Source organism: Astyanax mexicanus, chromosome 16 (assembly GCF_023375975.1).
Source record: "Astyanax mexicanus isolate ESR-SI-001 chromosome 16, AstMex3_surface, whole genome shotgun sequence".
NCBI classification, from domain to species: Eukaryota; Metazoa; Chordata; class Actinopteri; order Characiformes; family Acestrorhamphidae; genus Astyanax; species Astyanax mexicanus.
This window is the reverse complement of record NC_064423.1, coordinates 16,999,345-17,020,647: the sequence shown is the minus strand read 5'-3', so window position 1 is coordinate 17,020,647 and position 21,303 is coordinate 16,999,345. Positions and strand designations below refer to the sequence as shown.

At 38.8% G+C, this 21,303-nt stretch overlaps 2 protein-coding genes across 2 annotated transcripts; both read left to right on the top strand.

The window, feature by feature from the left end:
- Positions 1-1,956: 1,956 nt before the first annotated feature.
- Positions 1,957-5,327, top strand: krt94 (keratin 94). Its single transcript, XM_007243325.4, has 8 exons — positions 1,957-2,547; positions 2,683-2,765; positions 2,873-3,029; positions 3,465-3,626; positions 3,721-3,846; positions 4,604-4,824; positions 4,947-4,960; positions 5,088-5,327. Exons 1-8 carry the CDS (start codon positions 2,059-2,061, stop codon positions 5,135-5,137), a joined length of 1,302 nt encoding a protein of 433 aa, XP_007243387.1. The 5' UTR covers positions 1,957-2,058; the 3' UTR covers positions 5,138-5,327.
- A 10,700-nt stretch (positions 5,328-16,027) lies between these two features.
- LOC103026498 (mast cell protease 1A-like) lies at positions 16,028-21,216 on the top strand. The gene is made up of 6 exons (XM_049465825.1): positions 16,028-16,112; positions 17,095-17,239; positions 17,922-18,063; positions 18,610-18,858; positions 19,709-19,776; positions 21,077-21,216. The coding sequence occupies exons 1-6, from the start codon at positions 16,055-16,057 to the stop codon at positions 21,162-21,164; spliced, it is 750 nt and encodes a 249-aa protein (XP_049321782.1). The 5' UTR covers positions 16,028-16,054; the 3' UTR covers positions 21,165-21,216.
- The last annotated feature ends 87 nt before the right edge of the window (positions 21,217-21,303 follow it).

Below are 21,303 nucleotides of genomic sequence, written 5' to 3'. Positions count from 1 at the left end.
GTCATATGAAAAAGGTTGGGCACCCCTATTAATCTTAATCATTTTTAGTTCTAAATATTTGGGTGTTTGCAACAGCCATTTCAGTTTGATATATCTAATAACTGATGGACACAGTAACATTTCAGGATTGAAATGAGGTTTATTGTACTAACAGGAAATGTGCAATATGCATTAAACCAAAATTTGACCGGTGCAAAAGTATGGGCACCCTTATCATTTTATTGATTTGAATACTCCTAACTACTTTTTACTGACTTACTGAAGCACAAAATTGGTTTGTTAACCTCATATTGAACTTCATAGCCAGGTGAATCCAATCATGAGAAAAGGTATTTAAGGTGGCCAATTGCAAGTTGTTCTGCTATTTGAATCTCCTCTGAAGAGTGGCATCATGGGCTCATCAAAACAACTCTCAAATGATCTAAAAACAAAGATTGTTCAACATAGTTGTTCAGGGGAAGGATACAAAAAGTGGTCTCAGAGATTTAACCTGTCAGTTTCCACTGTGAGGAACATAGTAAGGAAATGGAAGACCACAGGGACAGTTCTTGTTAAGGCCAGAAGTGTCAAGAAAAATATCAGAAAGGCAGAGAAGAAGAATGGTGAGAACAGTCAAGGACAATCCACAGACCACCTCCAGATGGTGTCACTGTGCATCGGTCAACAATACAGCGCACTTTGCACAAGGAGAAGCTGTATGGGAGAGTGATGCGTTTCTGCAAGCACGCCACAAACAGAGTCGCCTGAGGTGTGCAAAAGCCACCGCTGTCCAAAAAAAAAAAACATTGCTGCACGTTTGAAGTTTGCAAAAGAGCACCAGGATTCAATAACCAATTTATGCAGAAATTCAAGTAATCCTAAAGGGTTTACATACTTTTTCTTGCTACCATATGTCACATGAGCAAAGTCTACAATGTGAAGAGCTTCCTCTGTTGCTGCAAACAGGTAATTCAATTTGAGTTTGCTGTTTTTAAGGCATTCTTGCAGCTCTTTTAATGTGTTTATTTGAAAACTCATAATGTGATACTGGTAAAAAATACAATTTGTTTGCACTTCTGAAAACCATCTGTACAATCTGCAGATTTCAAGTCTGCTTGTGAGAAAGCAATGTGAGTTGTAAGCATGTAAGTAATGCAAAACTACACACACTAACACAAATACAAAAAACTATTTTTTTCTCCATAAGCATGTCGTAAACTGGTGGGGAAATATATATATATTTTTCTATTCCCTCTTTTGTAAACTCTAAGGTCAATACATAATGGCATACACACACAAACACACTTTTAATGCACTTTAAGTCCCCTGCACATCATGAAAATATCATATTTACACAAACCCTAATTCAAAAATACAGTAAAAAGGGGTTTAAATAACTAGACTTGAAAATACAATATGCACATTATTGTACAGTATGGACAAAAAATGTGATATGAGATTCAAGCTTAAAGCCAAAAAGGGAGAACTTGCATTGTATTATTGATAAAAAATAGAATTTATCTTACAGCCCCACATTAATAATAGCACTTTTAAGAAATAGACTCTGTACTATCCATTGATTACAAGTCTGCCTTCTACTTCTACTGTAGAAAGCAAAGTAAGTTGGCACTCACGCAAAACTGCACACACACACACACAAGCACACACTCACATACTTACACACTCACACACACAAAACCTTTATTCCCTCTTAGTATGTCGTAAACCTGGTGGGGCGCTCACATTGTACTCTCCCTTTTGTAAACTCTAAGGACACTGCATGAAGAGACACACACACATACACACACTTACTCACTCCCTCACACACTCAGAAATTCCAATGCACTCTCCTCACAGGGGCGGTTGGTGGTTTCAGCAGCGTTTGGCACACACACACATGTCCTCCCTCCCCTTCACACTCACTGATTCAGCTGGACCCGCCCCACAGTTCAGGCTACATAAAAAGGCCAGAGCTGGACACAGCTGCACACTTCAGGAGACTCGAGTTCAGGGCAACTCCGCAGCGGTTTCCTCCAGAGTCCTGTTTGCCACACCTTCTTCAGCCACACGTCTGCCAGCATGTCTTACAGAAGCCAGCGTATACACACCAGTGGCCCCATTGGCTTCAGTGGAAGCACCATGGTCACCCAGCGGCATGTAGGCTCTCTGTCCTCCGCACCCAAGGCCCACAGTGTCTACGGTGGTGCCTTTGGAGGAGGCCCCCGCATCTCCTCAGCTGTCTCCAGGACCGTGTCTTCCGGCTACGGCGGTGGACTGGGTTCCGGCTATGGCGGTGGACTGGGTTCTGGATTCGGTGGCGGAATGGGTGGAGGAGGTGGCTTCAACCTGTCTTCTGCCCTGGACTCTGATACCATGCACCTGAACGAGAAGGCCACCATGCAGAATCTGAACGACCGTCTGGCCTCCTACCTGGAGAAGGTGCGCTCACTGGAGGCTGCCAACGCCAAACTGGAGCTGCAGATCCGTGAGTACTACGAGAAGAAGGGACCAGCTGCTGAGAGAGACTACAGCCACTACTGGGCCACCATCAATGACCTGAAAGATAAGGTAGAGTTCTCCTTTTAAATTCAGTGAATCATGTTTTGAATATGAACTGGAGCTCTGTTCTTAAGCCTTATCAAACATACTACACTTTGCACTGTTTGCCCAGTCAATAATATTCAAAAACGCTCCCTGTTCCAGATCAGGAATGCCACCATTGGCAATGCCAACATCCTCTTGCAGATTGACAACTCAAAGTTGGCTGCTGATGACTTCAAGACAAAGTAAGTGATTGCAACTTACTTGCAACTCCTTCTTCTTTCTTAAAAAAAACAAATATCATTAATTCATTGACAAACTAACCAGCTTTCAACCTTTTTTGCTTGGCCAGGTTTGAGCATGAATTGATGATGAGGCAGTCTGTGGAGGCTGACATTGCCAACCTGAGACGCCTGCTGGACCAGACCACCTTGACCAAGGCTGACCTGGAGATGCAGATCGAAGGCCTGCAGGATGAGCTGGCCTACCTGAAGAAGAACCACCAGGAGGTTGGTATTATTAGTATCATCATCCCTATTATGATTTGCCATAACTGCCACAGCTCCCTGAAGCAGGCAACATCTATCTTTTAGCATTTCCAAACAAGTAGGCCAAAGCAGATGTGGAATAACCAGTGAAGTTAGAGGAGATTTATTGTCCACATGAACTGCGTAAATTGGCAAGCGTTCTTTTGGGGTTGTGCTTGAGATAAATGCTTGTGTAGACCAGTCCAAAAGCAGTAACTTCTTTCAAGAATCTGGCCGGAGCGCAGACGGAAAAAAATGCCAGTCTAAAAATTCTCCGTCCTTATATGGTTGAGGAATTACACAACCCAGCATTCTCATTTTTTTCCATTAGAAAACACAAGAAGTAAACCAAGAATCTATGCATCTGTTAAAGGTCTTCACCTTCTGGCTTCATGTCTTCATCTCTGTTGTCTGTAGGAACTGGCAGCTCTGAGATCTCATCTGACTGGAACCGTGAACGTAGAGGTCGACGCCGCTCCTCAGCAGGACCTGAACAAGGTTCTGGAGGAAATCCGCTCTCAGTATGAAGCCATCACAGACAAGCACCGCAGAGACCAAGAGGCGTGGTTCAATGACAAGGTGAGACTCTTGCAGTCTAAAGCAAAATTGTTTATCATGATTTTGTTTTTGAGTATTGGCTCTAAAATAAATCTTTCTTACATATATTTTACAGTCGGCAGCACTGAGCAAGGAGGTGGCCATCAGCACAGAGACCATCCAGACGTCCAAGACAGAGATCACAGACCTGAGACGAACACTGCAAGGCCTGGAGATCGAACTGCAGTCTCAGCTCAGCATGGTGAGAAGATAAGAGGTTACATAAGAGGTTCAATGGGTCCAATAAAAGGAGAAAGGGAAAAAAGGGGGATTTGATCAGAACCAGGCACATGGGTGGGGGAATGGGGGATTACACCATGGCTTTTTTACGCGTCTGATTTACGAAGTGTCCAGGGAAAAAGGAATGTGTAGAAGGCTTGGGGTGAGGTCAGTGTAGTACTGGAGAACTTCAAAAGGGTTCTGGCACCTGGGTGTGGATTTGCACTACCTTGGTGGAATATAAAGCAGCTGTCTGTCTGCATTATTCTTCTTTTAAAAACCCTTTTTTTAACTTCTGCTAAACTGTGTGGTAGAGCACAACTGAATTAAAAAAAAATCCAATTTCGGTTACTGTGTTTTTCAGGAATAGGCCTTTTTTTAAATTCTAGTCAATTAATCACTCTGCACATGGAGTGTTTTTGGTTCAAGGCTTGACTTGGCCTGAAGTTGACACACAGTCCTAGAACAGATTCACTAAAAAACTGACCCAAAATAAGTGTTATGACCAATCCCTTTGGTATGTGAGAGCAGTAGATCACATTTGAGTCATGGGGAATCTGAGACCTTGGGTGGGCTGATGAAAAATGAGAGTACTGTCAAACACCAAAAGGTTATCTGCTGTTTTTCAGTGCATAGCGATCCAAGATTCCAGTAGAGTGTCAAGGAAACCATGTTAAACACTGGTACAGTCGTGCATAACTGTTACCATAACAATTCCTATCCTTTTCTGTCTTTTACAGAAAGCAGCACTGGAGAACACGCTAGCAGAAACCGAGGCTCGCTACAGCTCCATGCTAACAGGTTACCAGAACCAGATCAACATGCTGGAGGGAGAGTTGGCCCAGGTTCGGGCCAGCATTGAGCAGCAGGGCCGTGACTACGCCATGTTGCTGGACATAAAGAGCCGTCTGGAGCAGGAGATTGCCACCTACAGGAGCCTCCTGGAAAAGGAGGAGTCCAGGTAAGGCAGTTCATGTAATTTGAGCGCTTAGCTCATGAGAAAGTCAATAAAATCCCCATTGCCTTTGGCTTGTATGGTATGAGCATATCTCTAACTGGTATCTTCTCTTCTTCCCTCCTTAGGACTCCAGGCACAGGTACTTTGAATCATTTCAATTCATCACAAATTTAAGAATACAATTATATATTATCATTCAGTACATTAAATGAAATTTAATTCTGTTTATCAAACTATTAATTCCTTTATGTCTTCTTTTTTTGCAGGTGGCTCTTCCACCATCACCACCACCACCACTGTGCACTCAGTCAAATAAGCAGAGCAGACTATTTTCTGAGGCACATCCACCAACACTCGGTTCCCATGGGTCAATGCTGATAGTTTCACAGTAAACAACCGGTTCCAGAACCCAGGAAATATCTGAAATAACTTCTGAAACTCGATAACACCTTTTGTTGTGTTGGAAAAACCTGTCTCTGAAAATAAAGCTGCTGGCAAACGTACAACTCTTGTGATCTGGATTTTTTTTCACATTACTGTAATTGATAATGAAACAGGCAAACATGTATGTGTCATGAGTGAAATATGATTAGCGAGTGAGATATGTATGTTGATATGTTGATTACAGGACAGCATATGAATTCAGAGTATGACTTTGGCACTGCCAAGTGAAACTAATGTAAGCAAAGAGATTTCTTTAAATGTACTGTAGTTGATCCATCAAATTAATGATGATTCTGGCACATTAGAATTGTTTCTGATAATAGCAAAAGCAAAAAAGAAGAATATTTGGTAATACTTTATTTGGATGGTCCATTTGGTGGCCTCATTGATGCACAACTGACATTCAATTAACATTCAGCTGCATGTTTATTAAATGCAATGAACTGAAAGGTTAAAGTAAATTATTCTCTGTTGAATGTAACCATACATCCTACTTTAACCCAAACTCTAATCTTAACATTTTAGCATTGGGTTTAGGGTTAGATTTACAGTTTAGTTTAGGGTTAGGTGTAGCGTTGGATCATAGGGGTGATTAATGATTAAGGTTAGGGTTAGGTTCTATTTTAAATCATTTACATTCAACATAGGGTTAAGTTGCATTTAATAGACATTCAGTTGATTTATCTATGTTAAATTTCATTTGAGCATCAATAAGGTCATAAAATGGACCATCCAAGTAAAACATTACCAAACATTTTTTTCTGGCCTGTCCAATTTTCATACAAAGAGCATCAATAAGGTAAAGTGAGTATCACATGAAATACTCAAAACTCCAGTTCTGATTAACACTCTGTAATGTTTTTGGGAAACTGCGCCCTGCTCCACTCGAGCCAAGCTGATCTTTGCCACAGCTTGATGCAAAAAACATAAAAAAAATCCCGAATTGCAACACATTCAGCTCTTCACTCCCCACAGCCTGTTGCCAGGAAACTGGGCCATCACAAAATAACACAGAGTGGAAAAGCAAAGTTTAGGCTGTAAAAAAGAGCTGAGCGGTTGTTGACCATCCCTTTATCAACAATGCTCTTTGCCCTCCATAAAGGATTATGATTGAGCCAAATGGAAAAAGGAAGTGACAAACTCGAAGTGTGCAGGAACGTTTTTAATGATGAATTGAGAGACAGAAAAGACATGAAAAGAAGAGAAGAAAAGTTCCTTAATACTTTTTTTTTGTTCCAACAATGATTTTTTTTCTGCAGGAAAGCTTTAATAGAACCATCGTTTTACTTTCTTAAACAAAAACATTTCAGAAGATGTTTATATAAAGAGCTGTTGTCATAAATGAATGAGAAGTGTAACTGTGAAAACTGTTTTTTTTTTTCAAAGAACCTTCACATGATGGTAAGATTTCATGCTAGCCTTTGCAGAAAACATAGAGTGAATTACTTTAGGGAGTTTTTGAGTTTTCTTAATAAAAAAGAGACAAACAAATGATCCATGCCTGTAATACTGAACTCAAGAAAGCAAACCTTTTACACTGTAGCTAAACTGTCCTATTCACCCTGTATGCCAGTCACAGTTCATTTATCCTTCCTATTAAATGTATGAAATGTGCATCAAAAAACATTCTTAAGTAATAACATGACATTGTATAGATTATATGAAGGTTATATTAATATTAATTCTCACTGAGAATAATGACCACTTTTTACACATCAACTCCACCCAATGACTCAGTCTAACCTAGTCCTGTAGCTTAAAACAGAAGCTTCCTATACTACAATCATATGTTGAAGACATTACCTAAACATACTGTTTTCCTAGGTAATAAACTTAAATCAAAAAACATAATTTTACCATTGTGAAAAACTTGAAAAAATAATTTAAAAACAGTTTTTCAATGTTAACTAACATGTTTTAAATCATTCTCTTCAAAGTTTCTTCAGTCTTTTGTTTAGGCCAAGTTAAGATCTAAAACCTCTAATAAGTATAACAGTCCATTTTTAAATGATAAGACTGCTTTTTAGTCTTATTCCTTGACGTTTCCATTGAAGCAAAAGAAGAATATACTAATTAAATTGTGAAATAATTTTAAAGCTTGTTGTGCACTGTATAAAGTATAAGTAGCTTTAAATTAGAAAGGAAGCGTAGACTTTTGAGCCATGCTGAGTAACCAAGTTAAGCACCATTAAGCACCATTATCATTGGAAAGTAAGGAAAGATGCTGAGTTAAAGCACCAACAGCTCTTGTCTGCAGAGCTTTAGACAGTATTTTCTTATTTGAATTGTGTGGGTTGTGATCTCCGAACCTGCCCACAGTCCCATTTCCACTCTCAGGGTTGTCAGATATAGACAGCAGCACATAAACAGCTGGTTGTTTTTCTGCTAAACAGGTAATCACTGATCTTTACTAAGCCTGTTAAACATAGCTAAGTAATGTATCACAATCTGGCAATCTGCGGGAGCTTTGCATCTGGGGGGAGGATTGGGTGGGGCAGAAAACTCTATCCAGTATTTGGAAATTGGACTCCAGAAGCATTTCAAACACTCGCTCACATTTATTACTGATTGTTCCTTGAAGGATTAAAAATCGGAAATGATTACACTAATAATAGTCATATTTAATCTTTAAAATGTCAAAAACTAGGCTTTTGCCAGTACAGTGTGTTCTTTCAGTAGTTTTAAGCTGTGTTAAAGTACAGCTTTGACCTATCATTACTGAACATATCATTATTGAACAAATTTAAAGGCATTGAATGCTTCAGGTGGAGCTTTTTTTGTTGTTGTTCCTTTCAAACTAAGACTGGGGATCCTTGAAAGACCTGCAAAACTAACGCAGCTCCACTTCAACTTAATAATAGCCCGTTGCAGCTAATAATTAACTGGATAAGACTGTAAGACTAAGACTAGCCTGGGTGTGACTGCACTGTTTACTCATTTGGAACTGGGAGAGTGTTTCACGGTCAGAGCCTTTTCCTTGGGACAAAGTATTTGTTCAACCTGAATGGACTCAAGAAAAGCCATAAATCAGAGATCCTTGACAGTTAAGAGGAACATCAAACACAGTCTTTAAAAAGGGAATGAAGCAGAGTTATTGCTGCAATCAAACTTGCAGCGGGGCCAAGTAGATGTGGGAGACACACTGACTCAGTAGGGCAGTTTTAATCTAAGTCTTGTAAGTGAGTTATGAGATTGTATTAACTGGAAAGGGTTTGCATTAAGCAGACACTCAAACCTGGAAATGTTCCTACAGACTGTAAACTGATATAGTGTCTTCCATAACTGAGAGGCAGATATTTCGGTTAATCATTGCTGAATGCTAGAATGCTAGACGGTTGTAAAACTTGTGATGAATGCTTTTGGGAAGGATTGCTGATATTGTGACATTTTAAAAAGTTGCTTCAAGGAGGTGAAAGGTTTGGAATTGGTGTCAGCCTTGCCTTCCTTATACAATTTCAACATACCGTAGCAGACAGACTAAATTTCTAAATATCAAGATTTCATAAAACAGAAACTGTGCTAAATGATATATTATGCACTGTATGGTGTATAATTTGCTTTAAATTAAAAAGGAAGCATAGACTTTTGAGCCAAGGATCAGGATGCATCATCAGATATTAAGGAAAGATGCTGAGTTAAAGCACCAACCTCTTGTCAGCAGAGCTACAGACAGTATTTTCTTATTTGAACCTGCCCACCGCTATTCCCCGAGTCCCATTTCCACTCTCAGGGTTGTCAGGTATAGACAGCAGCACGGAAACAGCTGGTTGTTTTACTGCTAAACCCTGAGCTGTACTAAGGCTGCTAAGCATAGCTAGGTAATTTATCACAATCTGGATTTCTTATAACAGAAACTGTGCTACATAAAAAAAGTAAACTAAAACAGAAGTGCAGGTCAGATTACTGTACTCTTGTGTCTCTGTGCAAATAGCTGCATTTAATAATGCAAATAATGTGCCTTCATTGTCATTTATACTCACACAGTACAATAATATTTATTAGATAAAGGGCAAAGATAGCTTGAAATACTTGAAATTCTATCAAATATAACAAGATAATGCCTGGTTCACACTACACATATTTTAAGACGTCGGGTCATTGTACTGTTCCAACCACATGACTGGTTGTGCTGTATAAATACAAAAAGTGTGTATTTGTATAAATGCAGAGTAAATGTCATTATTTTAGTTCAGTATGGTGAGGTATAGTATTTAGAGAAGAAAACAAGTTGTTTTGTAACCAGCATCACATCAAATTATGTAAACAGTGCAGCAATTTGTATAGCATTTGGAACGCAGAAGTCAATCTAGGTTAAATGAGAATTTGTAATGATGGAAATGTAGCTTATTGCTGCTTGTAATTGTAGCATACAGATTTTGTACTACAATTGCTTACGTATTAAATACATTTTTTTCTTGAGATTAATATTTGACTTGGCTGAAAAAACAATAAAAACCAAAAAGATCTGTGTCTCAGAAAATGTAAATATTATATAAGACCAACTGGTACTTTTGGCAGTGTGGGCAGTGTGCCAGGTCCTGCTGGAAAATAAAACCTGCAGAGGGAAGCTTGAAATGCACTGCACTGACTTTTTTTGACTTGGATACACAGTGGACCAACACCAGCAGATGACATGGCTCTCCAAACCATCACTGACCATCATTGTTACGTCAGTTCCAAAGTCAGTGCGGTCTATATGTTTCAAATTTTAAACTAAATTACTGAAATAAAGTTTTTTTTTTTCAGATGAGGTGAGATGCACCTGTATGTGGAGCATTAGCAGTAGAGTTCCAAACAGATCAATGAATAAACAACACTGATAAATATGTATTTTTTTTAAGAAGCATTATTTTTGCACCACAGTTACTGTAAAAGACTGGGTCCCGCTGTTTTGCTCAGGCTGCACTGCAGCGTCTATTCACAGGCGCGATCTCACTACTGATCGACACGGGGGCTTTGACCTGCTCCGTCTCCGACCTGGGCCGGTTCACCCCTCCTTAGGCGACCTGGTGGTCCCGAGCTCCCTCAGGAGCACCATATCGATACCGAACTTAGTGCGGACACCCGATCGGCATAGTGCACTGCAGCCCAGAACCCCTGAGCTCAAACGATCCGCCAGCCTCAGCCTCCCAGTAGCCTGGATTACAGGCGCGCGCCACTGCGCCCGGCGAGAGCAGCGCTGATCTGAACTGCTTTTAACCATCAAGTTCTTACACTCATCCACCGCCCTCTGCAGGACAAAGAGGGAATTATATACACTTAGTTAGTTTAGAATACAACAGATAATTTCAGTAATTATTGATAATTTTTTCTATGAGACATATCTTCTCACAGAGTTCTTATCAATTACTGAGTTTTTTTTTGTTAAAGTGGGACATTGTTTCAAGAAATCTTCTTCAATATAGTCCACCAGCAGTGTATTTCAGATTTTGTTCAGTAAATTGTTTTTTATTATTGCTACTGTTACATAGTTGGTTTTGTGCTGCCTGGTGAGGTGACGCTAGAGTTACAGCCAAGGCACGTTTAAAAAGTTTATAACTGAAGGTTTAAAGCTGTAATATTTTGTGTAATATTTGTTTCAGTATATATATATTTTTAATTATCAATTATGATTTTGCTCACTGGGGGAGGGCCCTTTGGTGGTCAAACAAACCTGAAAGTGGGTATTCTCTTCTCTGTTAAAGATTATCTGGTATTTGATTGCAGGGGCGTAGCAGCAAATTCTGGGCCCTGTACACCCTCTATGTTAATGGGCCCCTATCCATGCCAGTAAACAAAGGAAAGTGAGCGAAAAAAAAATCAGGATTTTCATGGGCCCCTCTCCCTACTCGGGCCCTGGGTAGTCAGGTCCACTTTTCCCCCCACTACCACGCCCATGTTTGATTGTTAAAACCAGCTCAGATTCGCTTTGCACTCGCCGGGCGCAGTGGCGCGCGCCTGTAATCCAGGCTACTGGGAGGCTGAGGCTGGCGGATCGTTTGAGCTCAGGGGTTCTGGGCTGCAGTGCACTATGCCGATCGGGTGTCCGCACTAAGTTCGGAATCGATATGGTGCTTCTGAGGGAGCTCGGGACCACCAGGTTGCCTAAGGAGGGGTGAACCGGCCCAGGTCGGAGACGGAGCAGGTCAAAGCCCCCGTGCCGATCAGTAGTGGGATCGCGCCTGTGAATAGACGCTGCAGTGCAGCCTGAGCAAGACAGCGGGACCTAGTCTTTTACATGTAGTGGTGTGTCTGATAACTTATAATAAATAACAAATATATATAAATAGGTCAAAATATCTTTACTGCAATATTCTACCGCTAGACAGTTAACTTAAATTTTCATTTAGAGGTTGTAATAATCTGTATTTTTCGTCTACAACCTAACATCCCTTTTTTGATCTTACAAAACGGCGAATTGTCATAAAGCCTAAGGCTGTAAAACAAATATTAAAAAAAAAAAAAAATTGGGCATTATTTTTTCTTTAAATGTTCTGATTTTTTTTTCTGCCATTCATGTAGTTTAAATGTCTCAAGCAAACCTTTTTTTTCTTAAAGAGACCATTTAACAATATGTCACGGCATGGACAGCATTTTCTTTTAACAGATTCTAGAAAACTCAATTCTTCAGGTGATCAGGTGTCTGGTTCAATTTCTGAGTTCAGTCTCAAGATTCAGGTAATTTTACACAAAAGCCCTCTTAATGTCTGTGTTCACATGTATACACAAAAAATATGGAAAATTGTGGAACTCCTATTGATAGTGTATATTACAGTTAAAACAAAAGGAGTTTTTTTAAGTTAATCAAGTCAAATGTATTTATATATATATATTTTTTTCATCTGATGTCGCAGACTAAATCAATAATAAATAAATACCTAACACATTTATTTATAAGTAATATTTCAGCACAGTTATTGTAAAAGACTGAGTCCCGCTGTCTTGCTCAGGCTGCACTGCAGCGTCTATTCACAGGCGCGATCCCACTACTGATCGGCACGGGGGCTTTGACCTGCTCCGTCTCCGACCTGGGCCGGTTCACCCCTCCTTAGGCGACCTGGTGGTCCCGAGCTCCCTCAGGAGCACCATATCGATACCGAACTTAGTGCGGACACCCGATCGGCATAGTGCACTGCAGCCCAGAACCCCTGAGCTCAAACGATCCGCCAGCCTCAGCCTCCCAGTAGCCTGGATTACAGGCGCGCGCCACTGCGCCCGGCGAAAGCTGAACGAATCTGAAGCGCTTTTAACCATCAAATACCAGAGGATATCTGACAGATATGAGAATATCCCCTCTTGAGATATAATTTTAAGTTTTTAAACTCCAGTTATAAACCTTTTAAACGTGCTCTGGCTGTAACTCCAGCGTCACTTTACCAAAGCAGAACAAAACCAACCATGTAACCTACAGTTGCAGTAATAAAAACCTGTTTACTGAAGAAAATCTGAAATATTTCATGTCCCACCTTAACAAAAAAAGAAGAGGAGAGTGTGTGTCATTCCTTCTTGTCCAGCAGGTGGCAGTGGTTAAGTGTAAAGAATCTGATTGTTAAAGTTAGTTTAGATCTGCACTGTTTCCGCCGGGCGCGGTGGCGCGCGCCTGTAATCCAGGCTACTGGGAGGCTGAGGCTGGCGGATCGTTTGAGCTCAGGGGTTCTGGGCTGCAGTGCACTATGCCGATCGGGGGTCCGCACTAAGTTCGGTATCGATATGGTGCTCCTGAGGGAGCTCGGGACCACCAGGTCGCCTAAGGAGGGATGAACCGGCCCAGGTCGGAGACGGAGCAGGTCAAAGCCCCCGTGCCGATCAGTAGTGGGATCGCGCCTGTGAATAGACGCTGCAGTGCAGCCTGAGCAAGACAGCGGGACCCAGTCTTTTTACATGTAAAGATGTGTCTGAGAACTTAATCATAAATATGTATATAGAAATAAATAAATAGGTATAGACATTATTACTGCAATATTATGCCACTAGATAATTAACCTTTTAAACCTTCATTAAGAGATTGTAATAATCTGTATTTTTCGTCTACAAACCACTACAAATCACTTTTTTGATCTTGCAAAATGACAAATAGTCCCAAAGCCGGGTCTAAAACTGTAAAAAAGAACAATGTGTCATGGCATGGACAGCATTTTCTTTTAACAGATTCTAGAAAACTAAATTCTTCAGGTGTTCAGGTGTCTGGTTAAATTTCTGTGTCTAGCTCAAGATTCATGTAACTTTAGGTAAAAGCACTCCTAATGTTCACATGTTCATGTTCAACTTTTATTGTTATTGTATATTTTAGTTAAATCAAAATTAGTTATTTTAAGTTAATTAAATTATATTTATTTATAAAGTTTTTTTGCATCTGATGTCGCAGACTAAATAATGAACTAATAAATACTTAACATAAATATTTATTAGTTATAAGTAATATTTTATAACCACAGTTATTGTAAAAGACTATCCCGCTGTCTTGCTCAGGCTGCACTGCAGCGTCTATTCACAGGCGCGATCCCACTACTGATCGGCACGGGGGCTTTGACCTGCTCCGTCTCTGACCTGGGCCGGTTCACCCCTCCTTAGGCGAGCTGGTGGTCCCGAGCTCCCTCAGGAGCACCATATTGATACCGAACTTAATGCGGACACCCGATCGGCATAGTGCACTGCAGCCCAGAACCCCTGAGCTCAAACGATCCGCCAGCCTCAGCCTCCCACTAGCCTGGATTACAGGCGCGCGCCACGGCGCCCGGCGAGAGCGGAGTGAATCTGAGCTGGTATTAGCCATCAGATTTTATCAATCACCCCCCCACCCCCGACAAATGAGGAATTACACAGTGTTTGACCATTTAATTTACAGTATTTATTCATGTATTCTGGGACACATCTCTTTTACTGATTTTTTTCTTAGTTTAGAACAATGACCTTTTTCTTTATCATCTTACAATACACAGATACAGTGTGGAGATTCTGTTTTTTTCTTTGCTGAAAGGTTTCTTTAACCTTAATGTATGTCAAACTTATACTTATTGCACCTATAAATCGATATCTTTTTGACTTTAACTTTGTGTAATCAGTTTTATCTAAACCTAATTAATATCTGTATTTCTATTAATACTTAATAGAACATAAACCATGTTGCGTCTGATCTTAAAAAAATTATTTATACAATTTTAATTTTATAATAATGAGAAGTGTCATTTGTAAGCTACTTTTTCAGGTTTGTCATACACACAGTTACCACAAGACTACGTGCATTTAGATGTGTTCCTTCTGTCATAACCACCAGTTAACAGATACTGAGACCACAATATTAACCACAGATACTTCATCCTTTAACAATGGTGAAAGTTCCGAGGCAAACTAGAACTTGCATTCATGTTGTTTTTTAAATCATCTGTATTGAAAACAGAAAGCTTTAAAAATGTATTTTAGCTAGGAATTAAAATGTGAATTTCTGTAATTCATGTTTTTGTAGTTAAGGAGGCCCAGAGTTATTTACTATATATAGTAGTGGTATGCATATACAGTGGTATGAAAAAGTTTGGGCACCCCTGATAAGTTTCATGATATTCCTTTATAAATCATTGGATGTTCAGATTAGCAATTTCACTTAAATATATCACATAGCTCTCTCTCTGATGTAAGTGATTGACACCACTTATATAATTTAATTTTATCAATCTAAAGCTGACATTTCTTAAAACTTAAAACACTAAAATGCATCCAGTAATTAGAAAAAAATGTAGTTAAAGTAATGCTGTTTTTTAATAAAGCACCACAATCAGGCTCAATGTTTGTTTGTTCCACCTAGATCAAAAAATCCTCTTATAATGAGACTAGGAGAAAACCCTGGTTTCAAGCAAAAAAGAGCCCCATTAAACATTCCATCCCCCCCAAAAAAACATGATTATACTAAAGTTACATTTTTATTATGAAGTTGATAATGGTAAAGCTATATAGAATGTCCTGTTTGTAGCCTGAAACAAATACATGTTATAGCTGTTTAAAGGGGGGAAATTTAGAATTGAACTGTTGTATCAGAGAATTAAAAAAAAATACATATTAGAGATGATTTCACTAAAAAGGATAAAGAATCAATTGAACTAAACAGAGCAGACAAAAATGGTGGAGTTAACAATAGACAATAAACTTCTTATATTTAATATGCTGATGATACATTATGCGTCTCTGTAACCCTATGCACATAAATTACAAGTCGGTTGTGCTCCGGTAATTATGAGGAGCCGGTCTAAACCAAAAAAGCCAGGGCCAATTTTTTTGTCCCAGTCCAGCCCTGCTAGGGGGATAGGGGGAGTCCTAATGAGTGGGTTGGTTAATTGGCCGTGAAAAAAATGTAAATAAAATGATTATATATATATATTTTTTTAGTGATATTCAGGTCTGAGGACTGAGATGATCACTCCAGAACATTGTACTTGTTCCTCTGCATTAATGCTTTAGTAGATTTTGCGCAGTGTTTAGGGTCGTTGTCTTGTTGAAGTATCCAGCCCCAGCTGTGTACAAAGGTCAAGGGCCAAATTCAGTGAGACATATAGCAGTAAATCTGGACCTGCACCAGACAGTTAAAATTAAACAGAAATGCCATTACATTTTCTTTTAAGATGTGACTCTTTAGAGATGCTGTAACCACATGTCAGTTATCTAATACCACATAGGTTAATAAGGTTTCTGAGAAAACCATGGGAATGCATGAGAAAGAATGTTTGTGGTAAACTGAACCTTCCCACCTTCCTATTTAAGCTCATCTTCCTATTCAGCTTCAGGGACAGCACACTCTATCTCTAGCTCTACCTGCTGCACCATGGTTCTCTTCTCCCTGCTTCTGCTGGCTGCTCTGCTGCAGTACCCGGGACACTCCGGTATGTGTCATTTAAATGCAGCTACTTATAATATTTGACAATTACTATTATATCTTAAAGTTTGATTTCTATGAACAATGTGCTTTTGCAGATACTTGTGAAAAACATGCATATGGGTTAAAATTTTTTTTTACAAACACTGAGTAAAAATACATTTAACAATACAACACAAGATTTACTCTGAATGGGCACATTATCATGTATATATTTTTTTAATGAACAAATTTCCATTTCCCTTTACAAGCTGTCATCTTGAGGAACCGTAGCTTTAAGAAAGTAAGCACCGACATCAGCAGACATGTATAAAGCTTAATAGCTTGATAAAGCATCTGAATCAAACCTGGTGACAGTGCAGAGCATCTACCACTCTGGATTTAACGATAATGTGGGGTTGGAATGTTTCCTAACATTTTTATAATTGTATCAAATAACGATACAACACATGAAAAATGTATCAGAGTTAACATATTAAACTCAGTGAAAATATGCAGTGAAGTAAAAAAAAAAAATTAGAAGGTTTAGCAATGTTTTTCAAAAGCGTAGCCTATAATGTTACAGATATAATGTTTTTTAGCTTCCTACTCTGTTGTGGTAAAACACTGTGATTAAAATAACTTTAGAAAATTAAAAGGCGTCTGTGAAAACAGAGCAAGTTCACCATGAACAGTTTAAAATGTTTGCAGTTTCACCAAATACCAGTTTTTACAAAAATTGACCATCCTGTTCTGCAACTTGCCATTATAAGAACGGCGCATGCATGACAGGAAATAAAAAGTAATTATTAAGCTGGAAAGTATAATTTCTGTGTAGCCTGAAATCTTATAAATATGAAAAAAAAAACTTCAAAATCTTAAGGCACAGTATTCTGATAGAGATCATGAACTTCATTTATCGTAGGCAATTTTAATTTATGACTGAGTTTTTAAGGGCATTTATTTAAAGAACATGTGATTATAACCCTTTTTCCATCTTTCTCTTGCAGCTAGTGTAAAAGTTGGCATCATAAATGGCACAGAGGTAAAACCACACTCCAGACCCTACATGGCCTTTGTCCATGGGCAGATCATCTGTGGTGGATTCCTTGTGTCTGAACAATACGTCATGACAGCTGCTCACTGCTGGGAAAAGTAAGCTTTGTTGTCTTCCTTTTACTTTCTGTCCTTTCATATTTTTCTGGCTGTAGGAATCACGAACCTGCCTGGCTGGCTTCTGTCAGCAACTAACTGAACTATAATATCAGTGTACCGTATTTTATGCACTATAAGGCACACTATCATTGAAAGTCTATTTTCATAAACAACTAATACATACATAACACTAGTAATGTACTATGTTTTTCTTCTAATTCAGGCAGGTGGTGGTGGGGGGTAGGTTAACTTAGTTAAAGTAAAGCTAAAGTAAAACTAAGTAAAGCTAAGCTAAGTAAACATTAACATTAACATTAGCCACTAACCACTAGCGCTACACAGAGGAACCCTGATTGGTCTGGTAAGCCAGGGTGATATTAGCTAGCGGTTCGCCCCACATGGTAAACTCACAGGCTACATTCTGATAATACTCACCTCTAATCGGCTAAAAAACTAGAGCTTAGAGGCTAATTCAACAAGATAACACGGGCATTCCTAAGCTGTCCTCTCATATAATACTTTATGTAGCACTTTAATTTAGATACTGCTATCCTATGACTTTTGGCATTTCAGTGCATGTATTTTCAATAATAATCATTATAATAAATATTTTTTTTGTGGCATAAGCACAGTAACCAAATGCAATTAACCAAATAAACATCTAAAATGCTTTTCTAAACAGCAAGTCAACTCTTACAGTGAGACTGGGTGCTCACGATCTGTTAGACACCAATGACGGTTCTGTTTCCATGGCTGTGGAGACCTACATACAACAGCCCCAATATACTGATGGTCAGCTGGACTATGATATCATGCTTTTAAAGGTAAATCACTGCACTACAACAGCACTCTATATAAACATATGTAAAGTCAAAGTCACTGAATTTGTATTCTTTAATCATGATTAATAAGAGAAAATTAGTAGGATTAATATTTTTTTTAAAGTGACAATTAATTTTTAAAGTAGTTTCTTTAAGGGATTATTACAATTATAGTGACCAATTCTATTTTGCCAAAGGCTAAAAACAAATAAAATGCGTTGTATAAGAGCTAGCTAACTAGATTCAATACTTAGTGAGGAACATAGCAAATAGAGGGGTATTTATACAAGACAGGCAATGTGGATATAATCAGAAACTGGGAGAGCAGAAACACCGTAGCATCACATGATCAGTGAATCAGGGATGTCCGGCGTGAGTGCATGCTGGGAATTAGAGTCTTTGTCGTGTAGTTCAGTGTCCAGAGCAGGCAGACTGACAGCGCCAGAACTGACATAAAGAGAAGGAAAAAGTTATCATGATTAATCACAGAATTGATTTGTGATTAATCAGATTAATCAAATAATTTATAAAAAAAATATCTTGCTGCAGTTACGTGGAACAGTCAAAAAAAGCCAAACTGTCAACTGGATCTCCATCCCTCAAAGAGACGAGGACATTCCAGCCAACTTAAAATGCAGTGTGGCTGGCTGGGGGAAAACGGGAGACACCAAAAATCCAAGTTACCGTCTAATGGAGACTGATGTTCACATCATTGATGGAGCGAAATGTAAGGAAAGCTGGGGAAGGTATCCAAACCCAAGGATGATGTGTGCACTGTATCCTGGAGGATTTTGCCAGGTATGTTGGAGGCAAAAAGCTCATAAATATAATCTTTCTGACCTTCTTTGATCTGAGCCATCCTATAAGCCAGGGATGGGCAACTGGCGGCCCGGGGGCCGCACACGGCCCTCGTCATCACTCAGTGCGGCCCGTGAATAGATCAAAAATAATTTCATAATTAAAAAAAAAAAAAAAAAAACGTAATTCTACTTTTGACCGCTAGAGGGTCAAAAACAACCACGAAAATTGACATTGACATCCAGTCCATTGTGAGCCAGCAGGCCAAACCACAGCTCTCTCATTAGCTTCAATAAATGTTGGGCCTCTGTGGTCTAGTTTTCTGCTATTATTGAATGAGCTATTTGCAATCAGTTTTAAATATTTTTTGTTCTTTGTTATAAATGAGTTCAAATGCCTTTTGCACTTTTATAAGCAAATGTTTTGTCCTTGTTGCTTATGAAGGACTTGTTATAATGAACTTATTTTACACAGAGGAACTACTGTATTTGCAATCAGTTTTTTAAGCAAACTTTTTGTTCTTTGATATGAAGGACTTCCTTTTTGCACTTTTTTTAAGCAAACGGTTTGTCTTTTGCCGTATTAAAATGCATTAATATGCAGAAAATAGTTGTTGATAAATGTTGGTGCTGTAAACATACAGATATAAATTCATATAAAATTTGTTCTTATTGAAAATCATTTGTAGCGTTTTTCATATTCAATTATTTGAAGTGCGAGGTCATGTGGCCCTCCAATGGTCATGCTGAAAAAAATGTGGCCCTCTCCATCATGGAAGTTGCCCATCCCTGCTATAAGCTATGACAACTGCAAAGACAGTACTGAGTAATGATTTGTGTTTCGTTAACAGGGAGACTCTGGAGGTCCTCTGGTGTGTAAGAACACTGCAGTGGGCATTGTTTCCTTCAATCAGAAGAACAACTGTGACTAGGGTGACCAGATTCCAATTCAACAGATGTGGGACAAAGACTATTTTTGTGTGGGACAATGTGGGACACCAATGCATCGAGGCAGTCGAAACAAATAAAAAATGTGTGTAGCCTATATGTATGTATGTATGTGTGTATATATATATATATATATATATATATATATATATATATATATATATATATATATATATATATATATATATATGAAGAGTTTGGTTCCAAAACGCTATAAATCCATTTTTATCAATTTGAGTAAAAAAGGGTTTTCTTTAGCAAGAAAGTGGTAGGCTGAAAACCACCGTTTTCTGTTTCAAACTATCAAATACCATACTAAGGTTAAAATAACACAAAAAAATCAAATCAAGATTTTAATATTTAAAGATTTATTTTGAAAAATAATTCGTTTTTTCGCAAAACGCAATAAATCCATGCCAAGTTTTTTTTTTCAAAATGTCTTATATATCCTTTGGCATCAATATATATATATTTTACTAATTATGTGCAAAATACAATACTAAATAACAGTAAATTGTACATCTGAATATAATAGTTTAACCATTGGGCCTAAAAACACAAATTTTAAAACATTTATTTTCAAAAAAGTGCAAAATTTCATTAATGAACAAGACATTAACACTATAAAATCCCCAAAATCACGTTACATTAATGTGCTGTAGTGTAGTGTAGTGTAGTGTAGTGTAGTGTAGTGTGGTGTAGTATAGTGTGTGTGTGTGTGTGTGTGTTTGTGTGAACTGCAGATGACAGCGGGCATTTCCCCCCTCCTGAATGCCTCATTTTCTTTACCTTTTCTCGTACAGGAGACTCTTTTGATGGCTTTCTCTTTTTTTTCAATAACTGCTTCACGAACAGGCTCCTCTATACCATCAAAACCGCTCATTTTCGCGGACTTTGAGAGTGAAAAACGAAACTGAAAGTAGGCTACACGAAATACCGGCACGCTCAACAGCGCCCGTGTTTACATAAGATAGCTCGTGGAATGCTGCCCTGTGATTGGATGAGTGGAGATGTGGCGTTCTGCGGGAAAACAAGACTGGCGTTTATCGCGTTTTGGAAAAAAAGAGAGAAAACAGGGCAGCACGCCCCCTGCTGACAGCCTTCACTGCTTTCCCCACACAGCCGTTTAATAAATGCCAGATTACAAAACACGCATTTTAAAACTGGAGTCTGATTGCCACTAATGCGGGACAGCGTCTCAATTTGCGGGACGCATGAAAAGTAATGAAATTGCGTGACTGTCCCGCACAAAGCGGGACATCTGGTCACCCTAACTGTGACTCACCTAATGTTCCAAATGTTTATGCTAAAATATCAGCATTCTTGCCCTGGATCAAGTCTGTGATTGGAAATGTGTAAACTGCATTTAACAGCTGAAGCTGAATTAAGCATTTTTCCAGTCTCATCTAAATAAAAGCATGTCAAGCATAATTCTTCTGTTCTTTGTTTGCTGCTTTTTCATGAAATGTTTCCTAGTGATCCAGCATTATGCATTTTT

What these genes read in the sequence shown, in the direction of transcription:
- LOC103026498 (XM_049465825.1), top strand. Translation starts at nt 16,055, where the DNA reads ATGGTTCTCTTCTCCCTGCTTCTGCTGGCTGCTCTGCTGCAGTACCCG. An exon ending in GCAGTACCCGGGACACTCCG is followed by an intron (nt 16,113 to 17,094) that starts GTATGTGTCATT and finishes TTTCTCTTGCAG; the next exon opens with CTAGTGTAAAAGTTGGCATC. An exon ending in ATGATATCATGCTTTTAAAG is followed by an intron (nt 18,064 to 18,609) that starts GTAAATCACTGC and finishes ATCTTGCTGCAG; the next exon opens with TTACGTGGAACAGTCAAAAA.
- krt94 (XM_007243325.4), top strand. Translation starts at nt 2,059, where the DNA reads ATGTCTTACAGAAGCCAGCGTATACACACCAGTGGCCCCATTGGCTTC. An exon ending in GCTGATGACTTCAAGACAAA is followed by an intron (nt 2,766 to 2,872) that starts GTAAGTGATTGC and finishes TTGCTTGGCCAG; the next exon opens with GTTTGAGCATGAATTGATGA. An exon ending in TGCAGTCTCAGCTCAGCATG is followed by an intron (nt 3,847 to 4,603) that starts GTGAGAAGATAA and finishes TGTCTTTTACAG; the next exon opens with AAAGCAGCACTGGAGAACAC.